Source organism: Phodopus roborovskii, unplaced genomic scaffold, assembly GCF_943737965.1.
Source record: "Phodopus roborovskii unplaced genomic scaffold, PHOROB, whole genome shotgun sequence".
NCBI classification, from domain to species: domain Eukaryota; kingdom Metazoa; phylum Chordata; class Mammalia; order Rodentia; family Cricetidae; genus Phodopus; species Phodopus roborovskii.
The window spans coordinates 2,686-29,530 of NW_026126543.1; the positions used below are offsets into that span (position 1 = coordinate 2,686).

General features: G+C 41.9%; 1 protein-coding gene across 1 annotated transcript in view; it reads left to right on the forward strand.

Annotated features, from left to right (window-relative positions):
* Window positions 1-2,090: 2,090 nt before the first annotated feature.
* Window positions 2,091-26,845, forward strand: part of Mamdc2 (MAM domain containing 2) — a 146,091-nt gene continuing 121,336 nt past the window's right edge. Inside the window, exon 1 of the mRNA XM_051200155.1 lies at window positions 2,091-2,393. Within this exon, the coding sequence (XP_051056112.1) occupies window positions 2,091-2,393 (303 nt within the window). The remainder of the gene's footprint in view (window positions 2,394-26,845) is intronic.

The window sequence follows — 26,845 nt, forward strand, 5'->3', positions numbered from 1 at the left end:
CAGTGGGAATGGCTAGTGTGGAGGTCTGAAAGGACACAGCTGGACTGTTTTGCAGGAGGCATACGTGCTGGTTGCTGAGGGCTGAGGAGTAAGGGATGAGAACTTGACAGGTCCTTGTGAAGAATTTGATTTTGGGTAAATTACATGGGAAATTGTTGGGTTTGGTTAAACTTGGCATGCCCTATTTTGTATTAAAGAGAGACCCTAATGACTGTGTTAGGAAGGAAAGTGGTGGGCCAGGAAGAAGAAGTGGGAAGGTCAGGATCAGGAGGTCACTGTGGTGTCCCAGGCTGATAAAAATACCAGCATGGATCAATCAGGGCCTGACCCTGAACCTGAGCAGGTCAGCACCTGGGTGATGTCCATTCTGGACTAGAGATTTGGCATTGTCTTGGGAAGAAGGGAGTAGTCAGACACACTCTTGATTCTGAAGTTTTTCTGTCCCCTGCAGTTGGAAAATAACTCGCTAACTTAGATGCGGAAGAGGTAGTTAGAGAATGTGAGTTGTTGTCACGTTGACTTATCAAGGACTAGACTACTCACAAGCATCCAAACGGAAATGTAGGTGACAATGAGCTTCTGGGGCTAGGATACAGTTGAAGAGTCATCACCCAGTGGCTGTATTCGCATCAGTGGGGCTGGGTAAGGCACAGAAGGAGGGTCAGAAAAGGAAGCTGGAGACTAAGGGAGGAACTTTAGTTACTCTAATGCCAGGGGCTTGGGAGAGAGGGCATCCAGACTTCAGGAGAAGGCTGCTGGTGGAAGGGAGGGAAAACAGGATTGAGAAGTCAAACTGAAGGCAGTGAGCAGAGCCTTGACAGCTGAACAGGGGTGTTTTAGACCAGTGGCCCTAGTGGCTGTGAGCCAGCCACAGCTGGAAAATTGAAGAGAAAGGCACAGAATGATGAAGTACTGAAACAGGGGCTCAAGCATGGACCTCTTTAGAGGATAGAAAACAAAAACAATCAAACAAAAGAACCCTACTCTAGTTACAGAATTGCCTGCACAAATTTACAGAAAAATTAAGGAGCAGAAACAAACAAACAAACAAACCACGCTCTGGGTGAGTACATTGTTAGAATCTTGCTCAGGCTCAAACTTATAACAAATAGATCTCAAGGAATGACCCCCCTCCCCCAACCTTCCACTATGATGGCTGTTTGGAGAAGAGGAATGCCCCCCATTTCACTGGACCAGGGAATGCTGAGCACTAAGCATGCCAGACATTCCTCTGGCTAAAAATGGGGGAACTATTCCAGGGTTAGCAGCACTGGGCCATTAATTCTGAACCTTCTGAGAATTGAAGCTTCATCCCACCCCCACACCATATCCAGACTTTCCTCTAGAAAACTCAGAAGAATTCGGCTCTGAGGGGAAAATGAATAAAATTAGGATCAGTCCCGGAGATTGACAAGCTGATGTGGGGAAGTGTCCCCGAAATAAGTTGTTTCCCCACCACGAATGGGCGGGGCAAGAACCTCTGGTCTCAACCCAGCAGAGGGACAGTCCCTTCCAACTGTGAGCAAGAGGTCTGGTCCTGAGCTTTAAAATTCTGACGTACCATTAGGCTGACCTCTCCTCTCCTCCCAGTGGTGGCTAGCCCTTCCAAGTGTGGCAGTAGTCTCCTCCCTGTCCTGCCCGCTGCGGTCGTGCCCCGCCTAGCTGGGCAACAAGTGGCTAAGTGCTGCACCTTGCCGCAGTGCACTCTGCACAAAGTGTCCTGGCTCGCAGCTCTGCGGATCGGGAAGGCTGAAGAGCTAGCTGTTGCCTGCCTGTGGCATCTCCCGCTGCACACCGCTACCCGCCTCGCCCTCCCCCCTCCCTCGGAGCAGAGGGTCCTGTGAGCCAGCAGCCCTTTCGGAGTCTCCCACCGAATGTGCACCTATGCTGCCAGGGGAATCCTGCTGTGAGCGCAAGGTAAGAACCAACCGGGGACGCTCCCCCCTTCGCCCCCAGGATGTCCAGGAAACTCTCCCCTACTCCGGCTGGTAGGTGGGGCCCCGGTGCTGACTCAGTCATCCATGGGCTACTCTTGATCATTCGCAGTCCCTAAGCTCCCTGCTGGGCCTAAGCCTGGGATGGGAGTGGGCATGGAGTTTCACAGAGGAGGGTCCCCTGGAGTGTTGAGGTCGTGCATCTTTCTCTCCCACCTTCTGCCATGCCTCCGCAACTTCTCACCAGGTAGTGCCCAGGGCTGGTGCGATGCTGCCAGGCAGAAACCCAAACTGAAAGTCCCTTTTGTACCCGCAGCCTTGCAGCCTTCCAGTGCCCTGGACCTGCCTGCTGGCTCCTGTGCCTTTGGAAGAGGACACTGTGGCTTTGACTCCGTGTTTGCATTTCTGCCTTGGATTCTAAATGAGGAAGGAAGGGGGCTCCGTGGAAAAGTGCCCAAGGTGAACTTTCTTCCTGGCTTGCTCCCTCACCCCGCCTCCCCCGGAAGTAAAGTTATCTTGGAGTTAGTCCTCTGGGGGAAAAAACTGTGAGTCATGAAGCATCCTTCCAAAGCCTCCTGCGCAAGGAGCGGCCAGGAAAAACCATGAGGAAGGGGAAGGCTGCTTACCTGGCTCTGAGCACGCACCCTACCCCCTCTCCTCCCACACACCCTACTGAAAGAGACAAAGGGGGTCCTGCTAATGATTGATGCCCACTACCCTGCCCCCTGCAGGCCATTAGCCTTGCTGGTCTTCAGCTGGCACGTGCCTGAACTAAGAAAGTTGATGGGACGATTTTTCGGAAGCTTTGCAGAAATGTTTCCACTGCTGAGTGAGGGCTGTCGTCTCTAAGACCCCCACTGCAGTTTTGCCTCTACTCATCTTTTTACTGCTCCTGTGTCACTTGGGCTAATGACTTAACTCAGCCGCAGAGTATCTAAGCCATGGGCTGGGGGCCAGTTGGTCATAGTCTCAGTACCTGCACTGCTTGGGTTCCTGGGACAAAATTTAAATCAAAAGTCTGATATAACTTCTTATCCTTTGTTTACAGAAAAAAATTAATAGCAGGCACTGGTGTCCCTCCTCCTCTTTCCTTTTCTGCTCTTGTCTCCATCATTTTGAAGCTTGATACTCTAGACCATTTATTTGGGCTTAGGGTAGACCCTTTAAAAGACATGCTGCCATAAGGGAAGTCAGCTGACTTTTCCTCCAATTCAGTTGTCCTCAAGTTCAAGTCATCCATCCTGGCTCGCTTTAATAGGACCCTTGCTTAGGATGTAGCATCTGTTACCACAGCTCTCCCTGCCCATGAGTCTTTGGGAGCCTTGCCTACATACGCTTCCGACCCACATAGGTGACTGATGATAGCACTGGCATGAGAATCTGAGCCTTCAAATAGTCACATGGTTGACTCAGTGACCAACACTGAACTGTTCAGCTTAGGAAAGAAACCAGGAGGTACTAAGTCAGCAATTGTCTTTGTCTCCTATATTTGCCAGGTCTTGGAGGCAGTTTACTTAGGGGTACGTGAGAAAGATCAACTTGCTGAAGAGGTTCCTGCTTTGTTGGTGGCTTTAGGAAAGATTTTAAGTTCATCACCCCCCCCCCCAATCTACTCTCTGCTCTGGTTGTGTTTGAAAGATGGCCCTACCTATTTTATGGCAATGGCTTTGGGGCAATTATTCTTTAGTTTGCAAGGCTTCTCAAAGTTTATTTAAGAAGTGCATCAGGATGATCTGGGCTGGCATGTTCCAACAGTTTCTTTCTCTTCTTGGGAGTCTGATTCAGTGGTCTGGATGGAGGCTTGAGAATTGCTAAATAAGGTCCAAGGTACTGGGACCACTGCTGTTTCTACTGATCTGGGAGCCACACTTTGGAAAATCCCTGACTACCACTACGTGTGCACACATGCATGTGTACACACACACACACACACACACACACACACACACACACACACACCTGTGCCTATGCTGTTAGCTCCAAGTAAGACCAGGATCAAAATAAACCACTCACATAGAGGTGGGAGTGAACAGCTCCCAGAATCTTGTGTTCTAAGTTCAGTTATGTCAGGCTGCTGTAGCCCTAGGAAAAAAGAAATGGATATCTTTCTCACAACCAGGAATCTGAGTCCTTACATGCTCTCTATGACCTCCCGTCAGATCAAAACTGCCTCCCTTCCAGAATCCTGGGTGACCCTGCTGAGCACAGATCCCCTCCCAGGGATGGCAGAAAGGGCTGCACAGAACTGACCTCTCTGTACCAATGTGGCCATTTCCATCCAGGGAAAAACAGAAGGATGTCTTTAGAAAAAGGTGGTTACAGTTTAATCACACAATAAAGGCACTATGACTCTTCCACTGTCTTTCACGTAGCTGCTGCTTTCTGGCTAGAAGGATGACATTAATTCATCCCATTCCTGAGGACTGCAAGGCAATAGGGAAGTTAGGTTCCCTCCTACTGCTCCAAATCTTAAAGGCTGAAGTTGGACATAACAGCCCCTGCAGACACTGGCAGCAAGGCAGATGTGTCCAGCTGCTGTACTTGCCTTTAAGAGAGGACGCTGAGAATCCCCTCACTCTAGTTTGGGAAATTAAAATAATGCAATTGTCCCAGGCTAAAATTCTGGGAAGGTATTTAAAAATCTCTGCTTTATTGCAGAAACCCTTTGAAGAGATTGTAAACGATCTGTGTGCTACATCCCCAAGAAAGCTACGAATGTCACAAACCTTTATCCACAAGTCCTGCAACACAAATGGCACTTCCTATATGTCCTTGGCCAGTAGGTTAACCTTCAGTGGAGAGAACAATGCCAATGCCTAGTTAAGGGTTAACAGCAAAAATCAATCTGTAAATTAGAATTTCCTAAAAGAGAGGCAGGTCTTGGAATGGTCAATGAGCAACCCAAGCCACATAGCCCCTATGAAACTATGTGAGCTCCATTTCTTGATTTATCTGGAGTGCTAGATCTCTACACATTTCTTACCACATGTGGTGTATATATATATATATATATATATATATATATGTATATATATATATGTATGTATGTATATATATATACATATATATATATATATTGTCAGACTCAAATTGGAACTTGTTCTGAAGTCTTCAACTTGAATTCAATCTTAGGAAATAAGAGACCCATTTTATAGGATAGAAACTTCTGTGTACATTTTTCTTTAACAAAATCACCTTTATTCATTCCTCATTCAGGAGAATGTTTGATTCCTTTTGAGCAAGCACCCTCAGCTGAAATAAGACTGTCCCTTCAACTTCCCCCTGGAAGCTGTAAGGGCGAAGCCCTTGGCTGAGGATTCTTGGAGACTAGACAGTTGGCCTCACAACTGTGATTAGTAACTGAGGGGCTTTGCTCTTGTGTTTGGCTTGGTATCAAAACCTTTACTCTCTAAGAAGCCATTAGTTGAGTGTTGGGAGGAAGAACAAAACTAAACATAGGTACTATTCTTCACTTGGGCAAAGAAGGTAGATATTCTATTAGGAGAAGGTAAAGAAGACATTCGAAGCGTTTGTAAGGAAGATCTATTTTGTGTTTCCTTTGATAGTGTCCCAAGAAGGAGAAATTTCCTAATACAAGAAGCAGATGGCTTTTATATCCCAGAGAGAATGACTATATGGAAACTGGGACAGCATAACTGGGGCAAAATGGGGGACACAGTAGATTGTCCTAATATCTCATTGTAATGATAAGCATCTCTGTGTGTGTCTCTGTGTCTCTGTCTCTATCTCTTTCTCGCTTGCCACTCGTCGCTCTCTGATACCCCTTTCCTACACCCAAACTCTTCCCTTGTTTTTAACAACACTCCCCATTGGCCATCTAAGTTTCAGTTCTGCACACAATCATGTGTCAGTTATTATTAATAGTGACAAATCCTCCCTGATTCTTCTTGAGGCCCAGCTGGACCCTAAGTCTGGCAAGAATCCCAATTGACTTTATGGAAGAGGAAGCTATATTTTTCTTCACTGTGCTGACTTTGGAAGGCTGCTATGGCATCCCACCCAGACATCACCAAGTTGTCAAAGAAGATCTTGTTTCCATTGGTCCTGTGTTACCCCTGCTGGTCATGTTGTACAGCTTTCCCAGCAGAAGCCCCACCACAACTCCACTGGATAGAGGCTGGAAACCTGAACAAGTCTAGAATGTTCCATGGGTGTCTCTCAAAAGACACTGACTGCAGAAATTCAGCTAGTTGTTCCTGCTGCATCAGATGCAGCTCTTTGGGGCTTCCTCTAGTGCTGCTGCTGCTGCTGCCAGTTTGAGCATGGGCCTGAGAAACTTAGTGTAAATGCTGGACTTCAGAGTCCTTCCAATGCAGGCTATCTGATTTTCACACTGTAGTCCAGACAGGCTAACACCATAGTTGGGTACAAGGGCCATGGCAACCCCAGGGCAGGACCATCTCATCTTCTAGATACCATTCCTTTCCTCTCTGTATTGGAGCACAGTGAGCCCTGGCTTCCAGGCCTCACAGTGTTTGTTGGTAAGACTTCATCAGAGATCCAGTTTGATGTTTAACATGTGGAAGAAACAGAGATTCCCAAATATTGTATTTGGGGCCTATCATACCCACAGAGAACTACGCCTTATGTCATATAAAGATGTATTTATTCTCCCACTTGTAAGACCTGCAACAGCTCTACAGCATGTTGGAAAAGTCTTGGTGCATAACTTGGACTCAATAGGCAGTTGAATGAATGAATCTAGCATCTGACCATGAAAATACCCTTTGTGCCTTTTCCCATGGTCTACTGCTTTCCTTCGCTTTCAAAGTCAGTTCCTTGTTATAAGAAGTAGTTTCTGAACAGGTGGTCAGAAACCAAGATGACCAGTTTATACTACAACCAGGCAGTTCCTTCAAGGGTAGTTGCCTTAGTTAGGGTTTCTATTGCTACCATGAAGCTTCAAGACCAAAAGCAAGTTGGGGATAAAAAGGTTTATTTGGCTTACACTTCTAGATCAGTGGAAGAATTCTGGCCAGGAGCTCAAGTAGAGTAGGAATCTGGAGGCAGGAGCTGATACAGAGGCCATGGAGGGGTGCTGATTACTGGTTTACTTACTCTGTTTTCTGTTAGAACTGAGGACCATAAGCTCAGGGATGGCACCACCCAACAGGCTAGGTCCTCATCTATCAACCATTATTAAGAAAATGCCCTGGCTTGCCTGCATCCTGATCTATGGAGGCATTTTCTTAATTGAGCTCCCTCCTCTCAGATGACTTTAGCTTGTCTCAAGTTGACATTAAACTATCTAGCACAATAGTGTTCATTATTTTTCTCTGTGGACCTCAAAAGAGATATAAAGGGGCTGGAGAGACTCTTGGTGGGCTAAGAGCATTGACTGCTTTTCTAGAGTCCCTGGGTTCAATTCCCAGCACCCACATGACAGCTCACAACCATCCATGACTGCAATCCTAGGAAATCTGATGCCCTCTTCTGGCCTCTATGAGCACTGCACAGATGTAGTGTACAGACATAGGGTGTGGTTGCAAACACTCACCAAACGCACACTAAATGACAAAAACAGGAACAGAAAAATATCTGCCTTTTAATATTTTTGTTAAGATTAGTCACACTGACATGCTAACATTCGTGACCACTGTATTATGTATATAACATGATTCTCACACTATCACCAGATTTTTGTTTCTCACAACATTACACACATTGTATGTAGACATTCTTCTCCAAACTCAGCCTTCCGATACAGCTCTGGGGTGTGAGGATGGGTTCTCCTGCATGTAACTTTGTCATTTGTTTGTATTATAGCCAGAGGGTAAATTTTCTTATCATTGTTCTGTGTTAAGCCAGTGTAAGCTTCATCTAGTATGTAGTCCTGAAGATGTGTGTGTGTGTGTGTGTGTGTGTAAAGAAATGGACTGCTTTTCACAACTAGTTGACATTTCTTTCAGCAACTCACAACTTTTTCTTTTATAATTCATCGATTTGCTCTTTTACCTCTTACCCTTCCTCCCAGCCTGTTTTCCATTTTATCTGTCTCACAGAGCTGGGGCCTCAACCCACTTGGTTCTTGTTACTGATGGTGCTGGTACCTCCATGAGACTCCCGGGGTGCTTATATTCACTCCTTGGCTTTAGGCAGCCCTCTAACCCCAACCTTCCCATCTGTTTAGCCTGTTTGAAGAGATGTCCTTCCTAACCACCTCCTCTGAGATTTTGCCTGACAGTTTCTGCCTGCCTGGCTGGCTTATGAGACAGACACCTCAGTATGGTCAGCCTCCCTCTAGGCCACGTCCAAGTTGAGTCCCCCCCCCCCCAGATTAAAGTGTTTACTGGGAGCTGTCTCTGATCCTGGACCCTCTTCCCTAGAGATGCCTGGGGATTTTTAGGATGTTTTCCTTCTCTTAATTATAGAAGTCAGCCAAGGTCACAGGATGCTGTCATGGGACTTTATGTTTGTTTTGCCATCCTCAAATTTCTTAACCTACAATGACCGTGTTTTGTAACTTGTGTGTTGACATATAATAGTCAACAAAAGCTCTGGCTTTTCCTTGTGCTCATGGTTTACCTTAGCACTCAGAATCTTGAAGACTGAGAGTTCAGGGCCTACCTGGGCTATAGCTTCAAGTTCCAGGAGGGTGTATCTCAATGCAAGCAGAAGGACGGGCGAAGAGAAGGAAGAGAGGTTCATTTTAAAATATGTATTTATTTTAATTTCATGTGCATGGATACTTTGTGTGCATATAGATATCTATGCATTATGTGGCTGCAGATTCTGTGGCCAGAAGAGAGTATCAGATCCCCTAGCACTGGAGTTACAGGTAGTTGTGAGTCACCAGTGTGTGTGCTGGGAATCAAACCCAGGAGCTCAGGAAGAGTAGCTCGTGCTCTAAGCTGCTGAGACACCTCTCCAGCCCCAAAGTCCTTATCCTTAAAACATCAGTGTTTCTTTTTTAGATTACCTAAAGCCTGGTCCTATTTCTATCTTATCTAACAAACTTAGTGTTCAAGAATTTGAGAGAGATTCAGTTATGCTAGTAAAGGGTTGGATATCTCAATAAGTAGAGCTAGCTGGTAATGAAACAATTCTTGAGCATTACAGGTGATTAACCCTGATTTTCATATCTGTCATGTTTCTGTACTCTCCTTCAATATTTTATATGCTTATCCAATCAAATATATCTCAAAGATGCATTCACTCTGATCTGGAGTCTTGACTGTTTGACTGTCTATCAACAAGAAGACATAGTACTGTTGTGTACTGAAGACATGTTGCAGATATACAAACACTTTATTTAAGAGCAAGAAACTTTAGTGTGTTTGAGATTCCTGTCCCACATGCCTCCCACCCCATTCCACCTGGACATTTATTGTTAACATTGGTTGGACAGCACCTGAACATTTCTTTTCAAGTAATCATGTCCAGATCCTACTTCAAAGGATTCTGATTTATTGGGCCAGAAACAGAACCAAATTTCACTTGTTAAATAAGCTGATTGGATGGCTGTCAGACTTATTGATTAACAGACTGAACATGCATCTGTGGTAGAGAACTGAGTGGGGATAACCACCATTCCATAGCCACTTCAGGTACAGTAAAGAAGAGACACAATCTTATTAGAAAAGCATTAATGATTATCATCTGTCCTCAAACTTCCTGTCTCAGCATTCACAGCATTCATGATCTGCTTCAGATTATATTTCATCTTTCTCCTATTGATCCCTACTACACTCTTAACACATCTCCTTTTCTCTTGTCTCTGGCTCTGATTGCACTGTCCTCTGCAGCTGCCTGTCTATCTTCTTGTCCTACACCTTGTTGGAGTATGATTTAATTATTTAATGCTGCTGGGTCTTTTGAGACCACCAGCTCCTCAATAATGACACAGAGACTTATTATTAACTACAAAAGCTTGACCTTTAGCTTAGGCTTGTTCCCAACTAGCCTTTATAACTTGAATTAACCTGTTTCATTCATATACATTCTGCCAGGTGGATTTTTACCTCCCTTCCTGATATATGTCCAGCTTCCTCATTGTCTCACTGGCATCTCTTGCAGCTCCAAATTCTCACCCGTCCCTCTCTCTGCCTGGAAGTCCTGCCTAACCTCTCCTTAAACTGAGCACAGTGATACATCTTCACAGTGTACAGAAAGATTACCCCACAAGTATTTAATTATGCCAACTCAAGGGCCTGTATGTTAAAGGCTTCTGATCCCTAGTGTATAGAACTGGAAGAATGTGTTGGAATGTGGGGAAGTCCTTAGGTGCTGGGGACACGTTGGTTGGAAGAGACTGTAGGACCCTGCCTGCCCTCTCTCTGACTGTATTCATTCTGGTTATGATGGTTTTGCTCTCTGTGCCCCTCCTACCATGATATGTTGCCAGCAAGAGATCACACGAATGGGGCTACCTAACCTTGGTCTTGAACCTTCAGAAGCTGCAAACTATCTGATTCTTTTTTATGTATGAAACTAGCTGCTCTCTGGTATTTTATTGCAGTACCTGCAAAGTTGGCTAATGCAGATGCTATAGATGCTTTAAAGCCCAGTTTCTTGTAAGACACTTCACAATCATCCCAGATGAATGAGGCATTTCCCCTTCCCTCCTTTTACACAGAGCTCTCCACTTTCCATCCTGTCAAATCTTATTAGTGTCCCCTATTGGAGTCTCCACGCTTCACCTCATCGAGCTTGAGGAGAGCATATGGCATTAGTCAACACCCTGCACCTAATCAATCTCCAATGTCCTTTTTGAAAGTAGGTGAAAACCTTCAACGTTCTTCCTTGCAGTGAAAGAGGCTGTGCTTAGTAGTCCTTCCTACTGGACGAATCAAAGACTTTAGAGGCTCATGTTGTAACTTACAAATGTAGCAATGAAGCAGCATTCACCCATGCCTGGTCTGTGACATGTCAGTGGACAAATAAATAGCCCTGTGTTATTCTCCATCAAGGTTCCTGCATGCCTTGACATCCGGCCATTGTAAACAACCACAGTGCAGCCTTGAGAGCTCTTCTGCTGGCTCTGAGAAGTAGTTTTGGCCAAAGATTATTAGACTTTAACTAGCCTGGGAATAGTGTTTCTAAGGAATTCACGTGTGAGGTGTCTGTATGCCCATTTTGATGAGGAAAAACAGAGATGGATATTGGTCTGCTCCAGGAAGGGTTTCTTATGTAGGGATGTGACAGCTAAAGAAACAATAGGCTAAAAAGAGAGGTCAGTAAAATCTGCTGGAATGACTGATTTTCCTGCTTTATGTCCTTGGGGGATTCTGATGCTAAGAATGAAATAAGGAAATAATCAAGCAATATGATTCCAGAGACTCTGAGCATCATGAATGAATCCTGTGTTCTATAGGGAGGAGCTGTTAAAGAATATTTGTCCTAGCCCTGGAGTGCCCATTGGGACCTATGTTAGTAAGTGGGGGATACATTTCATGGGGTACATATGTGTGGAGTTCATAGACACAGGCCCTATCCTTGATGGCAGTCATAGACCAATGGGACCAGACAAGTGTCTATAATTTATGGGAGAGATGAAAAGGATAGTCATGGATTATAATTGCAAATAACAGAACGGGGCCATTTAAATAAAGCAGAAGGGAACCATTCTGAAGGGAATCAGTCAGAATCAACAAACTCTCTAGAGGGCTGTATTTGAGTGGGAATAATCAGTTGCAAGATCTTACTAGAACTATTTATATGACCTTTACACTAGATATTGATTATTCCACTACTGGACCCTGTCCATTCAGTAGCTATGAGGCTACTGTAGGGGGACCTAAAACAGGGACAGCAGCTGAGGACTGTTTAGTAGTCTGAGCGGTGATAAGAGGAGCAGGAAAATTGTATGTTAAAGGGGAGAAATGAGTAAAATACTACAGAGTAGATTCAATTGGCAATGCTGATGAGTCCTTGGATGCCCTTAATGAGTCAAGGAAAGTGACCTGCTATTTTCTAGGTTGGGAAAATGGTACTAAGATTTGGAACAGTTTCAAGAGGGAACCTCACATTTAGGATAGGGAAAGGACATCATATCTCTAAGATGCTCTGGAAAAGATCCAAGTGGGGGTCTCTAGCAGGTGTTTGATGCAATAATCAATCATCACTCCACTCCGGTTAGCCTGCAGGGAGTTTCTCGAGAGATCTGCCTCCTCTATATCTGGGTCTGGCAGAGTGGGTGTGAGGAGAGAGAAATCCCTCCCAACTGCACAAGGATCGAGTTTTGACCCTACCTTTGAGTACCCACCAGGACAATATGAGCCAGGCAAACAGCACAGACTATGGTGCTGAAGCATATTAATAACTAACTTAGTGATTTGTCCTCAGACCCTCCAGCACAATTCTCCATGTCCAGCTGGAGATGATATGTTACATTAAGCCACAATTTTATGGAACCTAATGACAGCCCATATCCAAGTGGCATAATCTTTTTGAGAATTCATTTTCCTACAGACTATTACTTCAAACCACCTAAGGTTGCACTTACGACAATTATTTATCATCCAAATATTAACAGTAATGGCAGCATTTGTCTTGATATTCTAAGATCAAAAGGGTCTCCTGCCTTAACTTTTCTAAAGTTATTTTATCCATTCATCCACTGCCATGTGATCCAAACCCAGATGACCCCTAATGCCTGTGATTGCACAGATAAAAACATTAGACAGAAGTACAACAGAATATCTCAGGAATGAACTCAGAAGTACCCCCATGTGATGCTATCTTGAAACTAGAAGAATCTGCATTATAGCTGGAATAAACTTTAAATCACTGTTCCTTTTTGATTTCTTATTCAGCTGCTCCACATCAGACCTCATCTCTTTTAATTTTACTTTTGTTTACCTCCTTCCATTCAGTCATGTGCTCATCAGAGAAGACTCAAGTTCTTTGGACAATAACTGCTTCAAGGAACTATAAGTAGGTTCAAGAGAACAATTGCCCAAGATTAAGAACTTAAAAAAACAACTGGGGCATGTGTATTATGTGTATTATGGGGCCAATGTCTTCACTCTAACTTGATTATGGTACTAAAATGATTACTCTGACATGCTGAAGAAACCATCTGACGGGGAGGGAGATGGATTGATATTCAGCCACCAAAGGGAGCAGCATCGCCATTCTTGTTTAAGCCCGCCACTGTTAGAGATTTGAGGTTACATGATACTTATAACTGATGGAGCTGGAGGACTGATATTAATTATGACATCAGCAGAACACAAAAGGTGATATATTTGATGTATGTCAATAAAGGACCTGCTCTTGTTCTACAGAGATGGCGATGGGAAGACAAACACCCTTTGTATTCCAAAGTAGAGCCTTAAAACATTTTGTAATTTTCTTTTTTTAAATTATTAGGAGGCTTGGAGCTGTCTTCTAGTATTGTTAAATATAGCACTTAATTAATGATGCAAGTTGTCAATGGATGAGCGATCAACTAATAGCTCTTCTAGTAATTGAATTATTTTTTTTTTCAGTAAAGTTTCAGAAACCATTGGTGAGGAAAATAATCTGAAAGTCATTTGCAGTCTGGGACAGAGAGTGGCTACAGAGTCTCCAAGCACATAAATAATAGCCAAAATCTTGATCACAGTTGACAGAGTCGCCTAGGGGAGACTGGATTAGATGACAACAGCAGGAAGCTGGAGGATGCGAGGGCACATGCAGAATATATTGAATGGAACTTCCTGCTGTTTGGTGAAGAATTTTGAGCAAAAAAGATTTGCATTTTAGAAGAGAGATTCAGTTGTTGTGTTTTGTTTAGGAAGTGGAGACCAGAGCTTGCTTGTAGATTAGGGGGAAGGACCTAATGAAGAAAGAGAATTGAACAGAGGAAGTTCAAATCAAGAGGATGCCAGAGGATGATTTGGGCCGAAAGGAAGTTTAGTGACAGAACATATTCTAGTTTCCATTGGAAAGTGGAGAGGGAGTCCTGTGACATAGTCACAATGTAGTTAGGGTCTGCGACATATAGTTGGCAGGCACTGATTAGTGCCTGCCAAGCACAGGTATCACCCTTATGTCTGACTGTCATAACAATCTTGAAGGTAATGTAACCAATTTCTAAATTTATAGAAATTAAACAAAGTCAACACAGAGAGTGTTGCCAGCCACAAGCTGTCCTGGCCACAAAGGCTTGAGCTTCTGTGGGCCCTGGACCATCTCCCCCTAGTATGTAGGATGTCACCTGTACACTTGCAAAGACCAGCACCAGGGAAGGCAGACTGGCAGACTTCATGCCATTCTGGAGATAATGGAGAGCCTCTAAAACTATGGGTGAGGCTACAAATCCTAACTTTCCCCCACAATTTCTCAGTTACAGCTAATACGCATCCCATGCAGTTATGAGCCCTTGGGAAGGAAACATCAGCAGAAGCAGGAAAATATACTTTGTTTTCTCCATAACAGATTAGGGTTTGCTCTTAGAGACATTTGGAGGATTCACTCTGAGGCCTGAGTGTAATCTTGGAAGAAAACTCCAGGGAACTCTATGGCCTGACCTATCATACTTTGGCAGTTTTATGGGATACTCCTGAACTTCAACTTCATCTTGTCTTACTGCAGAAGAATTGGGAGTACACTCAGCTCAGGGTGCTTGCAAGCTGGCTGTCCGACCAAACACACAAGGGTGCTTATTTTCTGTTCCTCCAGAATGGAGATGCTGCTGTGCAACGTTGTGATCTACAGCTTAGTAAGATGCTTAGAGAAATTTCCATGCCTTATTTGAGAACGTTCTGCCTGCTGCCAAGGAGAGCTGAAGTGTTGTTTGGGGCTGTGCTTATGAGGAGATAGCTTTAATATGTTGTGCTTCCCAGGAAACTGCTCCATGTGCTTGCCAGTGTCTTAGGACTGAGGCTATCTAACTCACAATTACAACTGAGGAGGTTTTCTTCCTTTAGCCTCTACAGCATTCTACTTCTGTAACCTTTTAAAACACACACATACATACATATCCCCACACACACACACACACACACACACACACACACACACCCACACAAATCTCCAAAGGATTTGCTCTTGCAAATGTGTTTTGATCCTTCCACAAGCAATTTTAAAGCATAAGCTTATTGAAAGAAATGTCTTGTGTTCTATTACAAAGCCTTAAAAAAAATGGGAGTGCTGGAAATCACATCTTCGTTTCTGAAACATTTTCCTTTTTTTCACAACTGTTGATGGAAAATATATGAAGTGTGTGGGGGGTGGAGAGAGGGGGGGACACTGACAGTGTCCTCTTGAACTCATATTTGCTACACAGAAAGAAAAAATGACTAACATGAATACACCCTGAGTCCTGTAGAGCAGGTCGGCTTTTCATCTTTGTTGTCGACATAAACTAGAGCACCTACCCTTAGTCTGTCCTGATATTGAATAGCACAAGAGAAATGCTGCTGGAGATGCGGCCAGAGAGACACTGTGCTGCCATGTGATATGATTCACTCCAAGCCTGGGCTCATAAACCGGGTTTTATCTGCTTTATTAGCATTCGCTTTAAAGGGTGCTGAATTGAAAAAGAAATTATGATAGTATTGAGGCATAAATCCCAAATTTTGGGCCATTGCAGTTAAAGACCATGTCAATTATCAATGCTGCCTTGATTTCTTGCATGCTCAAATGGCCCTCTTGTCTGTCAAGTGTGCTGCTAAGCAGCTTGTGAGAGAAGAAAAGAACGACACATTCATGCAAGAGCTGGAAATGGACAGGTAGAATGGTTCCCATTGCTTGTAACATCGCTCCAGCTTTCCACATAGGCAGCTGCTACTCACAATAAAATGTTATCAAAAGAGAGAAGGGGGCAAAAATAACTTACATTTTTAGTTAACCTTACTCATTTGTCATCTTGGTTGTGTGGAAGTCCTCTGTACTCTTGTGAATGTGATCCTATCGTAAAATAAGCTTGGACACATTTATGAGCCATAATATTAGCCTGGTTATTGAAGAAAATTAAAAAGGGAATAGACACTATTCTCCACCACTCCATCACAAGTGCTGTTAACTACAGCCATGCCCAAGCCATCCTGAGTTTGAGATTCAGCATGATTTAAGTACCCTTCCCTTGGAGACATTTAATTACTGAGCAAGGCTGGAGTGTGACAGATTCAGAGGGTCAGTCTCCTTTTTGTCTCTGCTACCAGCCAGTAATCATGATGCAGTATATTTGCCATCAAGCAGAATATGGCATCTTTTAATTTTGCCCTTACTTTCTCATTTCAGAGTTTTTAAACAAACTCTGATACCAAAGGGCTATTTCCTGAGCATATCACTATTGATGAAGACCCAGTAGGAAGGTGAATGATGTCAATCATCTTCTAAAACACTTATTAAGGCTTTATTATGTGTTAGACACTACAGTAAAGTTTCAGCTCACTGAGTTCTTGCAGTGAACAGGGAAGATGGTGCTTATAGATGGCGAAGTTAGAGACTAGAGATTTTTAACAACTTCAGAATCATGAAGCAAGCGAACTGATGGGTCATGAATTTTATCCTAGATCTTTCTGCAAAGATTAGGAATCATTGTGTTTATTGTCTCTCTGCTCTACCTTTTGGGCTCCTAACAAGCATAGCAATAGAAACACTGGTACTTTGGGAAACAGCTCCTGCTTATTTGAGTAATTTCTCCTACCTGAGTCTTGATCTGTACGTTTTACGTTAAGTCATTCGAACTTCTAAGCAGCTCAGAGAGCTGGGTCTTATTTTATTGTTGTAGAAACAAAGTATGCTTAAAACAGGTCACAGAGACCCAAGGCAACATACATACATACATACATACATACATACATACATACATACATACATATTAGATTTTCTGTTCCAATCAGCTCTGTGAAGAAAGTAACATTTTATTTTATTCACATTATTATTATTATTTAGTTCTGGGATTGACTGAATCCTGAATATACTAACAAATGTTCTAACTTTAAACTACATTCCCAGCCCGGGAAATAAAAATTTTAATATTTACTTGGGAGATTGAGGACTTGTTCATAAGTTCTGGTATAACTAAGACAACCATGTAAGTGCTTCATTTCTTCTACAGTTTCTGTGCATAGGGCTGCGCCCCTCACAAAATAAAGTCTAATTTAAGAAAATTGTATGCCAGTACTTTTTTTTTTTTTTTTTTTTTTTTATAGAAATAGCACAGGGGCCTGGGATAACAGAAGAATTTAATATTTGGTTCCAAGTAAAATGAAATTAAGCTGAAACCCGTATGAGAGTCTCCCACACAGAGTCCCCATGACTGCTTTGTGTTCCCTGGCCAAAGTCCAGAGTCACTTATGCTTTTGATAACCTTGATAGTCTTGTTTTGAAAACGGGTCAGGAATCTTTTATGCAAAAAAAGGTAGAAATGTAGTATTTGCTTGCCTTAGTTATATGAGCTGGACACACCATATAAACCTAAGGACAACAACTCTTTATTATCTTAGAATAAAGGGAGGAGTGGAGTTAGTCTATTTGTCTTTTCAGTCTATGTACTGAGTATGTCTTTTGATTCATAGATAGTCCATGAATATCTCTTTAATCCTTACAGCTATCTGTAGAAGATATTCTTTATTAAGAAACTAGGAGTCATAAAAAAGTAAATATTTACAATTTTTTCATAAGATATGAATATATATATATTAGAAAACAGTAGGATAATAAGGATGATGGTCTATTAAAATGGTTGTATGGATGTCTTTATCTTACTTTTTATTTCATTTTATTCCACTGCCTACTTGGAATAGGTAATGAGAGTGTCAATACTGGGTAATAAGTATTCCTGACCTTTAAGGAATCAACACATCTCAGAGATATGTGTGTGTGTCATATTTACTTCTGTCTTATTAACTATAGCCAATAAATGACTAGTCTAGACACCCATCAATAAATGAATCAATAAAGAAAATGTGGTGCATACACAAAGTGGGTTTTTCTTCAGACACAAAGAAAAATGAAATCATGACACTTGGAACATGGATGGACATAGAAATCATTATGTTAAATTAAATAAGCCATATTCAGAAAGATTTGTAGAAATCAGAGATGGTGTAACCTTTGGCTTTGTTGTTTTTGCTAGGGTTGCTCTGGTGATCTGGGGTCTTTGCTTTCATATGACTTCATTTTATGTGTATGAGGTATGCATGCTTGGTGTCAGAAGATGGTGTTGGATCCCCTAGAACTTGAGTTACAGATGGTTATGAATCACCATGTGAGTTGTGGTCATTGAACACCTGCCTCTGGAAGAGCAGCTCATGCTCTTAATCATTGAGAGACTCCTCTAGCACTCCATACGACTTTTAAGACTGTTTTTCTGTTTCTGTGAAGAATGGCATTGGGATTTTGTTGAGGATTGCAGTGAATCTGTAGACTGCTTTGGTAGTATAACCATCTCCATGATATTGATTCTTCTAATCAATGGTCATGGGGAGATCCTTGAAACAGCATCCTGCTGCCGACCGGCCAGGAAGTGGCAAAGCCGGGGCATGGAGGGCTGATGTGGTAACTCTTCTGCCTCATCAATTCCAAATTATTTCTTTTTTATACCACTCTTCAAAACACTTGTCAAAGGACAAACTTATGATTACGTTTGAAGATTTCTTGGTTTTATTTTACAATCCTAGAATCTAGCAACACTTCATTCCATAAACTAGAATAGGAATTCCATGGAATGAGCAAAAGAAAGTAGTTTTATAAACATAACAAAAACCAAACAAACAAATAACAAAGCAACCAGAAACTAAGGTTACAAAAAAAAAAAAAAAAAAAAAAGTGGACCTGTCATTTAGAAGTTACTTCTTTGGGGAAATGGAGAGACAATAGGAAAACTGACCAGTTAACTTCAGGTCCAGTTTTCAGAAGATTAAGTCAGGGAATTTGGGGCTGGAGAGGTGGCTCAGTGCTTAAGGGCGCTGACTGCTCTTCCAAATGGGGGTTTTATCACCAGCATCCACACAGTGGCTCACGGCCATTTGTGACTCTACTTCCAAAGTGTCCAACTCCCTTTTATGTACTCTGTAGGCACAAGCCATTCACATGGTGTATAGTCATACATGAAGGAACACACACACACACACACACACACACACACACACACGCACGCGCGCACATATACAAATGTTTTTTAGATCAGAAAATTTCATTATTGGTCTTGTTTGGACATGTCTGATAGAAAAGGTCAGATGACAAGGACCATGAGTGAGTCCATGTTGAGTTTTAGCTGGGTCCATCAGATTCTAGTTCAAAAGCCCAATCGAAACCCTGACCTCCTGTAGTTTTTGCTCAACAAGTCTTATGGACACAGCTTCCCCCCCCCATGAGACTGAGATTCTAGAAGCCAGCCTCTACATTGCTTCTTTCTTGTCCTCTTGAGTACTATATTAAAAAAAAAAAGTCTCAATACTCAAAATCAATAATGTTTTAATGCACTTTCTTAAAAAATTCAAATTTAATGCAAAGTTAGATCAACAAGATATCTAGATTTTAAATGAAGACAGATTCTAATCCAACACTTGTTGCACACCCCTGACTCCCCCCTTTCTCACCCCCTGACTCTCCCTTTCTCTCGCCCTAGTCCTAACCTTGTGAAGAGTATTTACAACGAATGGATATAAAATCTGCATTTGGCTCATGTGAGGATTAGCGATCTAGTGAAATGTTCTTAGAACTGAACTCACTGATGAATCCTGTGGTTGGATTTTTTTCTACTGTCAGTCTGTCCATGGCTGTTGACTCAGCTGCAACAGTTGTGTGGAAGCCTGGAAGAGTGGCCAGCAGCCAGCTTTCCTACCGTCCTGTGCTATACACAAGGGCTTTTCTTAGCAGCTGCTTAATAAGGGAAAAGCTTGCTTTTGGCTGATTCTACTCTAAAGCTTCTTTTCCCTTTTCTTATTTTTTTCCATCCTTTTTATGCTTTTGAATCCCCCCCCAAGCAATTAAAATTAAAATATAGCGCCCTTTGGTGTTTTCAGGAGTTTGTTTCTAGGTCCCCCAAGAATACCAAAGTCCAGTGACAAAGTATTTTCTTGTAACTTCTGCATGTACTGCTGGGTGCATATGTAGATGGCTCACAGCACTTAGCGTGGTGTTGAGTGCTGCTGACCTGCTGTTGTACTGTATTGTTTAGAGGAAGATGACAAAACAGGTCCACGCACAGTTTGATTCCCATGTATATTTACAACCACAATTGGTTGGATCTGCACATTTGGGACTGACAGATGAGAAGACTGGCCATGGTTACTTAGAAACTCAGGAAAATCATCTACAGAAATACATACGTACATCTTCATAGAGTATACCTTCTTACCTCTCCCTACCCTATGCACCCCTCCACCAGGGGCAGTAAGTACAAACTTAATAAAACACGATTGGTAATTGGTTATAAGAGATGAAAGAAGGTAGGAAAAGACATGGCTCAATTTTTAGAATTAAATCCAAAGTCACCATTATGCTTTTTATGGGCCTTTTGTTTTATAGTAACACAGAAAGATGGCATGCCTAATTTGCTTTCACTTCAGTTAGGTCCACTTTTGCCTGCCATCCTCATTGCTAATGTTGGGTACACTGAAGACAGACAAATGTGGTAACATAGTTTCAGTGTTGTTCACAGTTACATGGCATAAAACAGAAATCTAGGGTCCAGGTGTATAGGGGGCAGCTTTTCCTGTCATCAAACAAGCTCAGTTCCAGACAGGATCACTGTCACCAAGATCCACCTGGCTCTGCCTCCCACAGGCTGGAGTTAAAGTGTGCCCCACCACACTGAACACAGAGGAGGTAGTTTTTGTCAGAATGCCTATTAACCTAGACAGGGGAAAATGTCAAAATGAATGAGCTGTTTTCAGCATGACCGGATCACTCATTCACTCAGCAAGTATCTACAGACTGTCCATCTGTGCCCAGTGCTGGAGATTTAACAGTGAAGAAAATGGTCAAGTAACTGTCCAATCATATGGAACAGAGGACATGGTGGGTGGCAATTTAAGATGAACAACTAAAGAAGTCAACATGATGGGAGTGCAAGTTAAGTGTGATCTGTTTTAAAACTGTTCCCTGGATTCTTTATAGAGTAAAAAAGGTGTTAAGTGAAGAAACAAAAGTGAATCAACAGACTTGCTATTGAGATCAGAAAAGAAAGACAGAGATAAAGAAGTAAAGAATATAAAACCTGTGAACTTAAAGGGGATTTAAAATGTAGTTGTGGCGGTAAGTGAGCCAACAGCATCACGTACACAATGTATATGGGAAGCAAGGAAAACTGAAAATGATTTCTAAACTTGGTATGCTAGCACATACCGGTATTCCCAGCACTCAGAAGGCAGGGACAGAGAGGTCATCCAATTTCCAGGCCACTATGTAGAAATAGCGATTTCCAGGCAATCTTTGAAAGACCTTGTCTTAGAAAAACCAAACTACAAAACTTACCCCCCCAAAAAAAAGACATGATTTCCAGGTGATTGTGGTACCACTAACAGATATGGATATCAACGGATGGGGAAGAGAGCTGGGGACAGGGCAAAATAGGAACCAGAAAATCCAATAGTTTTATTGTGCATGAGTACTATTTGAACCTCTAGTTAGAGATTAAAATGCAAAAAGTCAGTACACCCTGCATATGGGCTTCTAAGTTCAGATACAGGTCCAAAACTGGGGATTATTAGAAGGCAAATGGTGTTAGCTGCCATGGGTGAAAGCAGTAAGCTATCAATTAAAAAAAAAAAAAAAAAAGGTACAGACAGGAAAGAGAAAAGGTGGGCAATCAAGCCAAAAGCCAAAATTCAGAATAGAGATGAAGAGGAGATGCCAGCCAGGATCCTGAGAAGTGGTAACCCTGTAGAGAGAAGGTCACTTGAGATCAACAGACAGACAGCAAAGAAGAGAGAAATTCCAGATGGCAGAGCTACAGGGTTTTCAGATAAGCCCAAAGAAATTTAAAATGAACACACAGAAAAACTGGGTGATTGAGCATCCCAGGGGCTTGAAGATGGAGTGGAGGAGAGCAGCTTTGAGACTGTTGCAGAAACCCTCTATGAGGCCACTCGTGGATTTTTTCTCTCTTGGACACAGAGAGACCCATTTCCTAAACTGAACAGCAACAAATGCTGGCATTCCCTGGGATGAAGTTAACTAAAGTGTTTGGTGATTTATACTTTGTCTAAAGCTAAGGAGTCCAGATTCACTTGTGCCTTTTACTTTCACTGTGTTGAGAATCACGGAATGACCAGACATCCTTGGTGATCATGTAGACAATATTTTCACTGTTTATAAGGAAACAAAATCTTGTGGAAGAGGAGGGTGTTTAAAACTTGTTTTCTGTGCTTTCAGTTGAACCCAGGGATTTGTGCACACCAGAGTATACTCTACCACTGAACAAGACACCCAGTGACTAGACAAGTTCAATAGAACCCAGGAATCCCTCCCCCCATTTTTTTAATTTAAATTTAAAACAAACTTGTTTTACATGTCAATCCCAGGTCCTTCTCCCTCCCTCCTCCCTCACACCCCTCCAATCCCCTAGTCCATCCCCTTTCTGCTCCTCAGGGAGGGTGAGGCCTTCCATGAGGGATCTTCAAAGTCAATCACATCATTTGGAGCAGGGCCTAGGCTCTCCCCCACATGTCTAGGCTGAGAGAGTATCCTCTATGTGGAATGGGCTCCCAAAGTCCATTCATATACTAGGGATAAATACTGATCCACTACCCAAGGCCCCATAGACTTCCTAGGCCTCCAAAGTGACAACCAGGTTCAGGGGATCTCGGTGGGTCCTATGCCGGTTTCCCAACTGGTAGACTGGGGTCCATGAGCTCCCCCTTGTTCAGGTCAGCTGTTTCTGTGGGTTTCTCCAGCCTAGTCTTGACCCCTTTGCTCATCACTCCTCCCTCTCTGCAACTGGATTCCAGGAATTAGGCTCAGTGTTTAGCTGTGGGTGTCTGCTTCTGCTTCCATCAACTACTGAATGAAGGCTCTAGGATGGCATATAAGGTAGTCATCAATCTCATTATCGGGGAAGAGCATTTAAGGAGCCTCTCAACCTTTGCTTAGATTGTTAGTTGGGGTCATCCTTGCAGGGCTTGGAACATTTCCCTAGTGCCAGATTTCTTTTTAAACCTATAATGGGTCCCTCTATTATGGATTCTCTTTTCTTGCTCTCCTCTATTCTTCACCCCAACTCAATCTTCTTGCTCCTTCATTTCATCTTCTTCCCTTTCTCTTCTCCCCCTTCTCTTTCCCTACCTCCCTCTCCCCTCCCTCCATGCTCCCAATTTGCTTAGGAGATCTTATCCATTTCCCCTTCTCCAGTGGACCATGTATGTCTCTCTTAAGATCCTCCTTTTTTCCTAGCTTCTCTAGTGGTATGAATTGTAGGCTGGTAATCCTTTGCTCTATGTCTAAAAGCCATATATGAGTGAGGACATACCATATTTGTCTTTTTGTGGCTGGATTACCTCACTCAGGATGGTTGCTTCCAGTTCCATCCATTTGTCTGCAAATTTCAGAATTCCATTGCTTTTTGTTTGTTTGTTTGTTTGTTTGTTTTTTCCCGCTGAGTAGTACTCCATTGTGTAAATGCACCACATTTTCTTCACCCATTCTTCAGCTGAGGGGCATCTAAGTTGCTTCCAGGTTCTGGCTATTATAAATAATGCTGGTATGAACATAGTTGAACAGATGTCCTTGTTGTATGAATGTGCATCTTTTGGGTATATGCCTGAGTGGAATTGTTGGACCTTGTGGTAAACTGATTCCCATTTTCCTGAGAAACATCCATACTGATTTCCAAAGTGGCTGTATGAGTTTGCACTCCCACCAGCAAAGGAGGAGTGTTCCCCTTTCTCCACATCCTCTCCAGCATAAACTGTCATTGGTGTTTCTAATTTTAGCCATTCTGACAGGAGTCAGATGGTATATCAGAGTTGTTTTTATTTGCATTTTCCTGATGACTAATGATGTTGAGCACTTTCTTAAATGTCTTTCAGCCATTTTAGATTCCTCCATTGAGAATTCTCTATTTAGTTCTGTACTCCACTTTTTAATTGTATTATTTGGTGTTTTAATAACTGGCTTCTTGAGTTCATTGTATATTTTGGAAATCAGCCCTCTGTCAGATGTGGGGTTGGTGAAGATCTTTTCCATTCTATGAGCTGTCATTTTGTCTGGTTGACTGTGTCCATTGTGTTACAGAAGCTTTTCAGTTTTAGGAGATCCCACTTATTAATTGTTGATCTCAGTGTCTGTGCTACTAGTGTTGTTTAGAAAGCAGTCTCCTGTACCAATTAATTCAAGGGTACCTCCACTCTCTCTTTTAAGTAGTTCAGTATGGCTGGATTTATGTTGAGGACTTTGACCCATTTGGACTTAAGTTTTGTGCATGGAGATGATATGGATCTATCTGCAGTCTTCTACACACCATCATCCAGTTGTGCCAGCACCATTTATTGAAGATAAGATGCTTTATTTTTTTCCATTGTATAATTTTAGTTTCTTTGTCAAATATCAGGTGTTTGTAGATGTGTGGGTTAATATCAGGGTTTTTCAATTTGATTTCATGGGTCTATCTGACTATTTTTGTGCCAATGCCAAGCTGTTTTCAGGACTATAACTCTATAATAGAGGTTGAAGTCAGGGATGGTGATGCCTCTGCCTCCTGAATTTCCTTCATTGTACAAGATTGTTTTGGCTATCCTGGATCTTTTGTTTTTCCATATAAAGTTGAGTAATGTTCTTTTCGAGGTCTGTGAAGAATTGTGCTGGGATTTTGATGAGGATTGCATTGAATTTAGAGATTGTCTTTGACAAGGCTGCCATTTTTACTATGTTGATCCTACCTAGCCAAGAGCATGGGAGGCCTTTCCATTTTGTGGTGTCTTCTTTAATTTCTTTCTTTAGGGACTCAAAGTTCTTATTATAGAGGTCTTTCACTTGTTTGGTTAGTGTTAATCCAAAATATTTTATGTTGTTTGTGGCTATTGTAAAGGGTAATGTTTCTCTGACTTTTTCCTTCAGGCCATTTTTATCTATATATAGTAGGGCTACTGATTTTTTTGTAGTTAATCTTGTATCCTGCCACTTTGCTGAGGTGTTTATCAGCTGTAGGTGTTCTCTGGTAGAATTTTACAGGTCACTTAATGTAAACTATCATATCATCAGCAAATAGTAAAAATTTGCCTTCTTCTTTCCAGTTTGTATCCCCTGATCTCCTTTTGTTTTCTTATTGTTCTAGCTAGAACTTCAAGTACAATACTGAAGAGATATGGAAAGAGTGGACAGCCTTGTTTTGTTCCTGATTTTAGAGTACTAGCATTGAGTTTCTCTCCATTAATTTGATATTGCCTGTTGGTTTACTGTATATTGTTTTCATTATGTTTAGGTATGTTCCTGTTATCCCTGATCTCTCTAAACCCTTTAACATGAAAAGGTGTTGGATTTTGTCAAGGGCTTTTTCAACATCTAGTGAGATGGTCATGTGGTTTTTCTCTTTTAGTTTATTTATTGTTTGATGGATTTTTGTATGTTTAACCATCCCTGCAACCCTGGGATGAACCCTACTTGATCATGGTGGATGCTTTCTCTGATGTATTCTTGATTTCAATCTGCCAGTTTTTATTGAGTATTTTTGCATCAATGTTCATAAATGATATTGGTCTGTAGTTCTCTTTCTTAGTTGTGTATTTGTGTGGCTTGGGTACCAAGGTAATTGTAGCCTCATCAAAAGAGTTTGGTAATGACCCTTCTGCATCTATTATGTGGAACACTCTAAACACTCTAAGAAGTAATGGTATTAGCTGCTCATTGAATTTCTGGTAGAATTCTGCACTGAAATCATCTGGACCTGAGTTTATTTTTGGCGGGGGGGAGACTTTTGATAACTGCTTCTATTCATTAGTGGTTATAGGTCTATTTAAATTGCTTTTCTGTTCTTGATTTAATTTTGGTAAGTGATATCTACCCAGAAAATTGTCCATTTCCTTACATTTGAAAGTATGACCTGAAAATTCTCTGGATTTCCTCAGTATCAGTTGTTATTCCCCCTTTTTCATTTCTGATTTTGATAATTTTCATGTTCTTTCTCTGCCTTTTGGTTAAGTTGGATAGATGTTTGTCTATCTTGTTGTTTTCTCGAAGAACCAACTCTTTGTTACATTGCTTCTTTATATTGATTTCCTAGTTTCTACTTTATTGATATTAGCCCTCAATTTGATAATTTCCTGGCAGGTACTCCTCTGGTGTGAGTTTGCTTCTTTTTGTTCTAGAGCTTTCAGTTGTGCTTTTAATTCTCTAATGTTACTATCCTCCAGTTTCTTCATGTGGGCACTTAATGCTATGAACTTTCCTCTTAGCACTACTTTCAAAATGTCCCATAAGTTTGGGTATGTTGTGTCTTTATTCTCATTAAATTTTAGGAAGTCATTAATTTCTTTCTTATTTCTTCCTTGACCCAGGAATGGTACAATTGCACATTGTTCAATTTCCAGGAGTTTGTAGGTTTTCTCCAATGTTGTTGAATTCTAACTTAAAAGCATGGTGGTCTGATAAGATACAGGGGACTATCCCAATTTTTTTGTACCTATTGAGGTTTGCTATATTGCCAAGTATGTGGTCGAGTTTAGAGAAGGTTACATGTGGTGCTGAGAAGAAGGCATATTGTGTGTGGATGGAATGTTTTATAGATGTCTGTTAACCCCAATTGGTTCATAACCTCTGTTAATTCCTTTATTTCTTTGTTAAGTTTCTGTCCAGTGGTGAGAGTGGGGTGTTGAAGTCTCCCACTATAAGTGTGTGAGGTTTTATGTGTGATTTGAGATTTAGTAATGTTTCTTTTACATATGTGGATGCCTTTGTATTTGGGGCATAGATGTTCAGAATTGATACGTCATCTTGATAAACTTCTACTCTAATGAATATAAAATTACCTTCTTCATCTCTATTGATTAATTTTAGTTTAAAGTCTAATTTGTTAG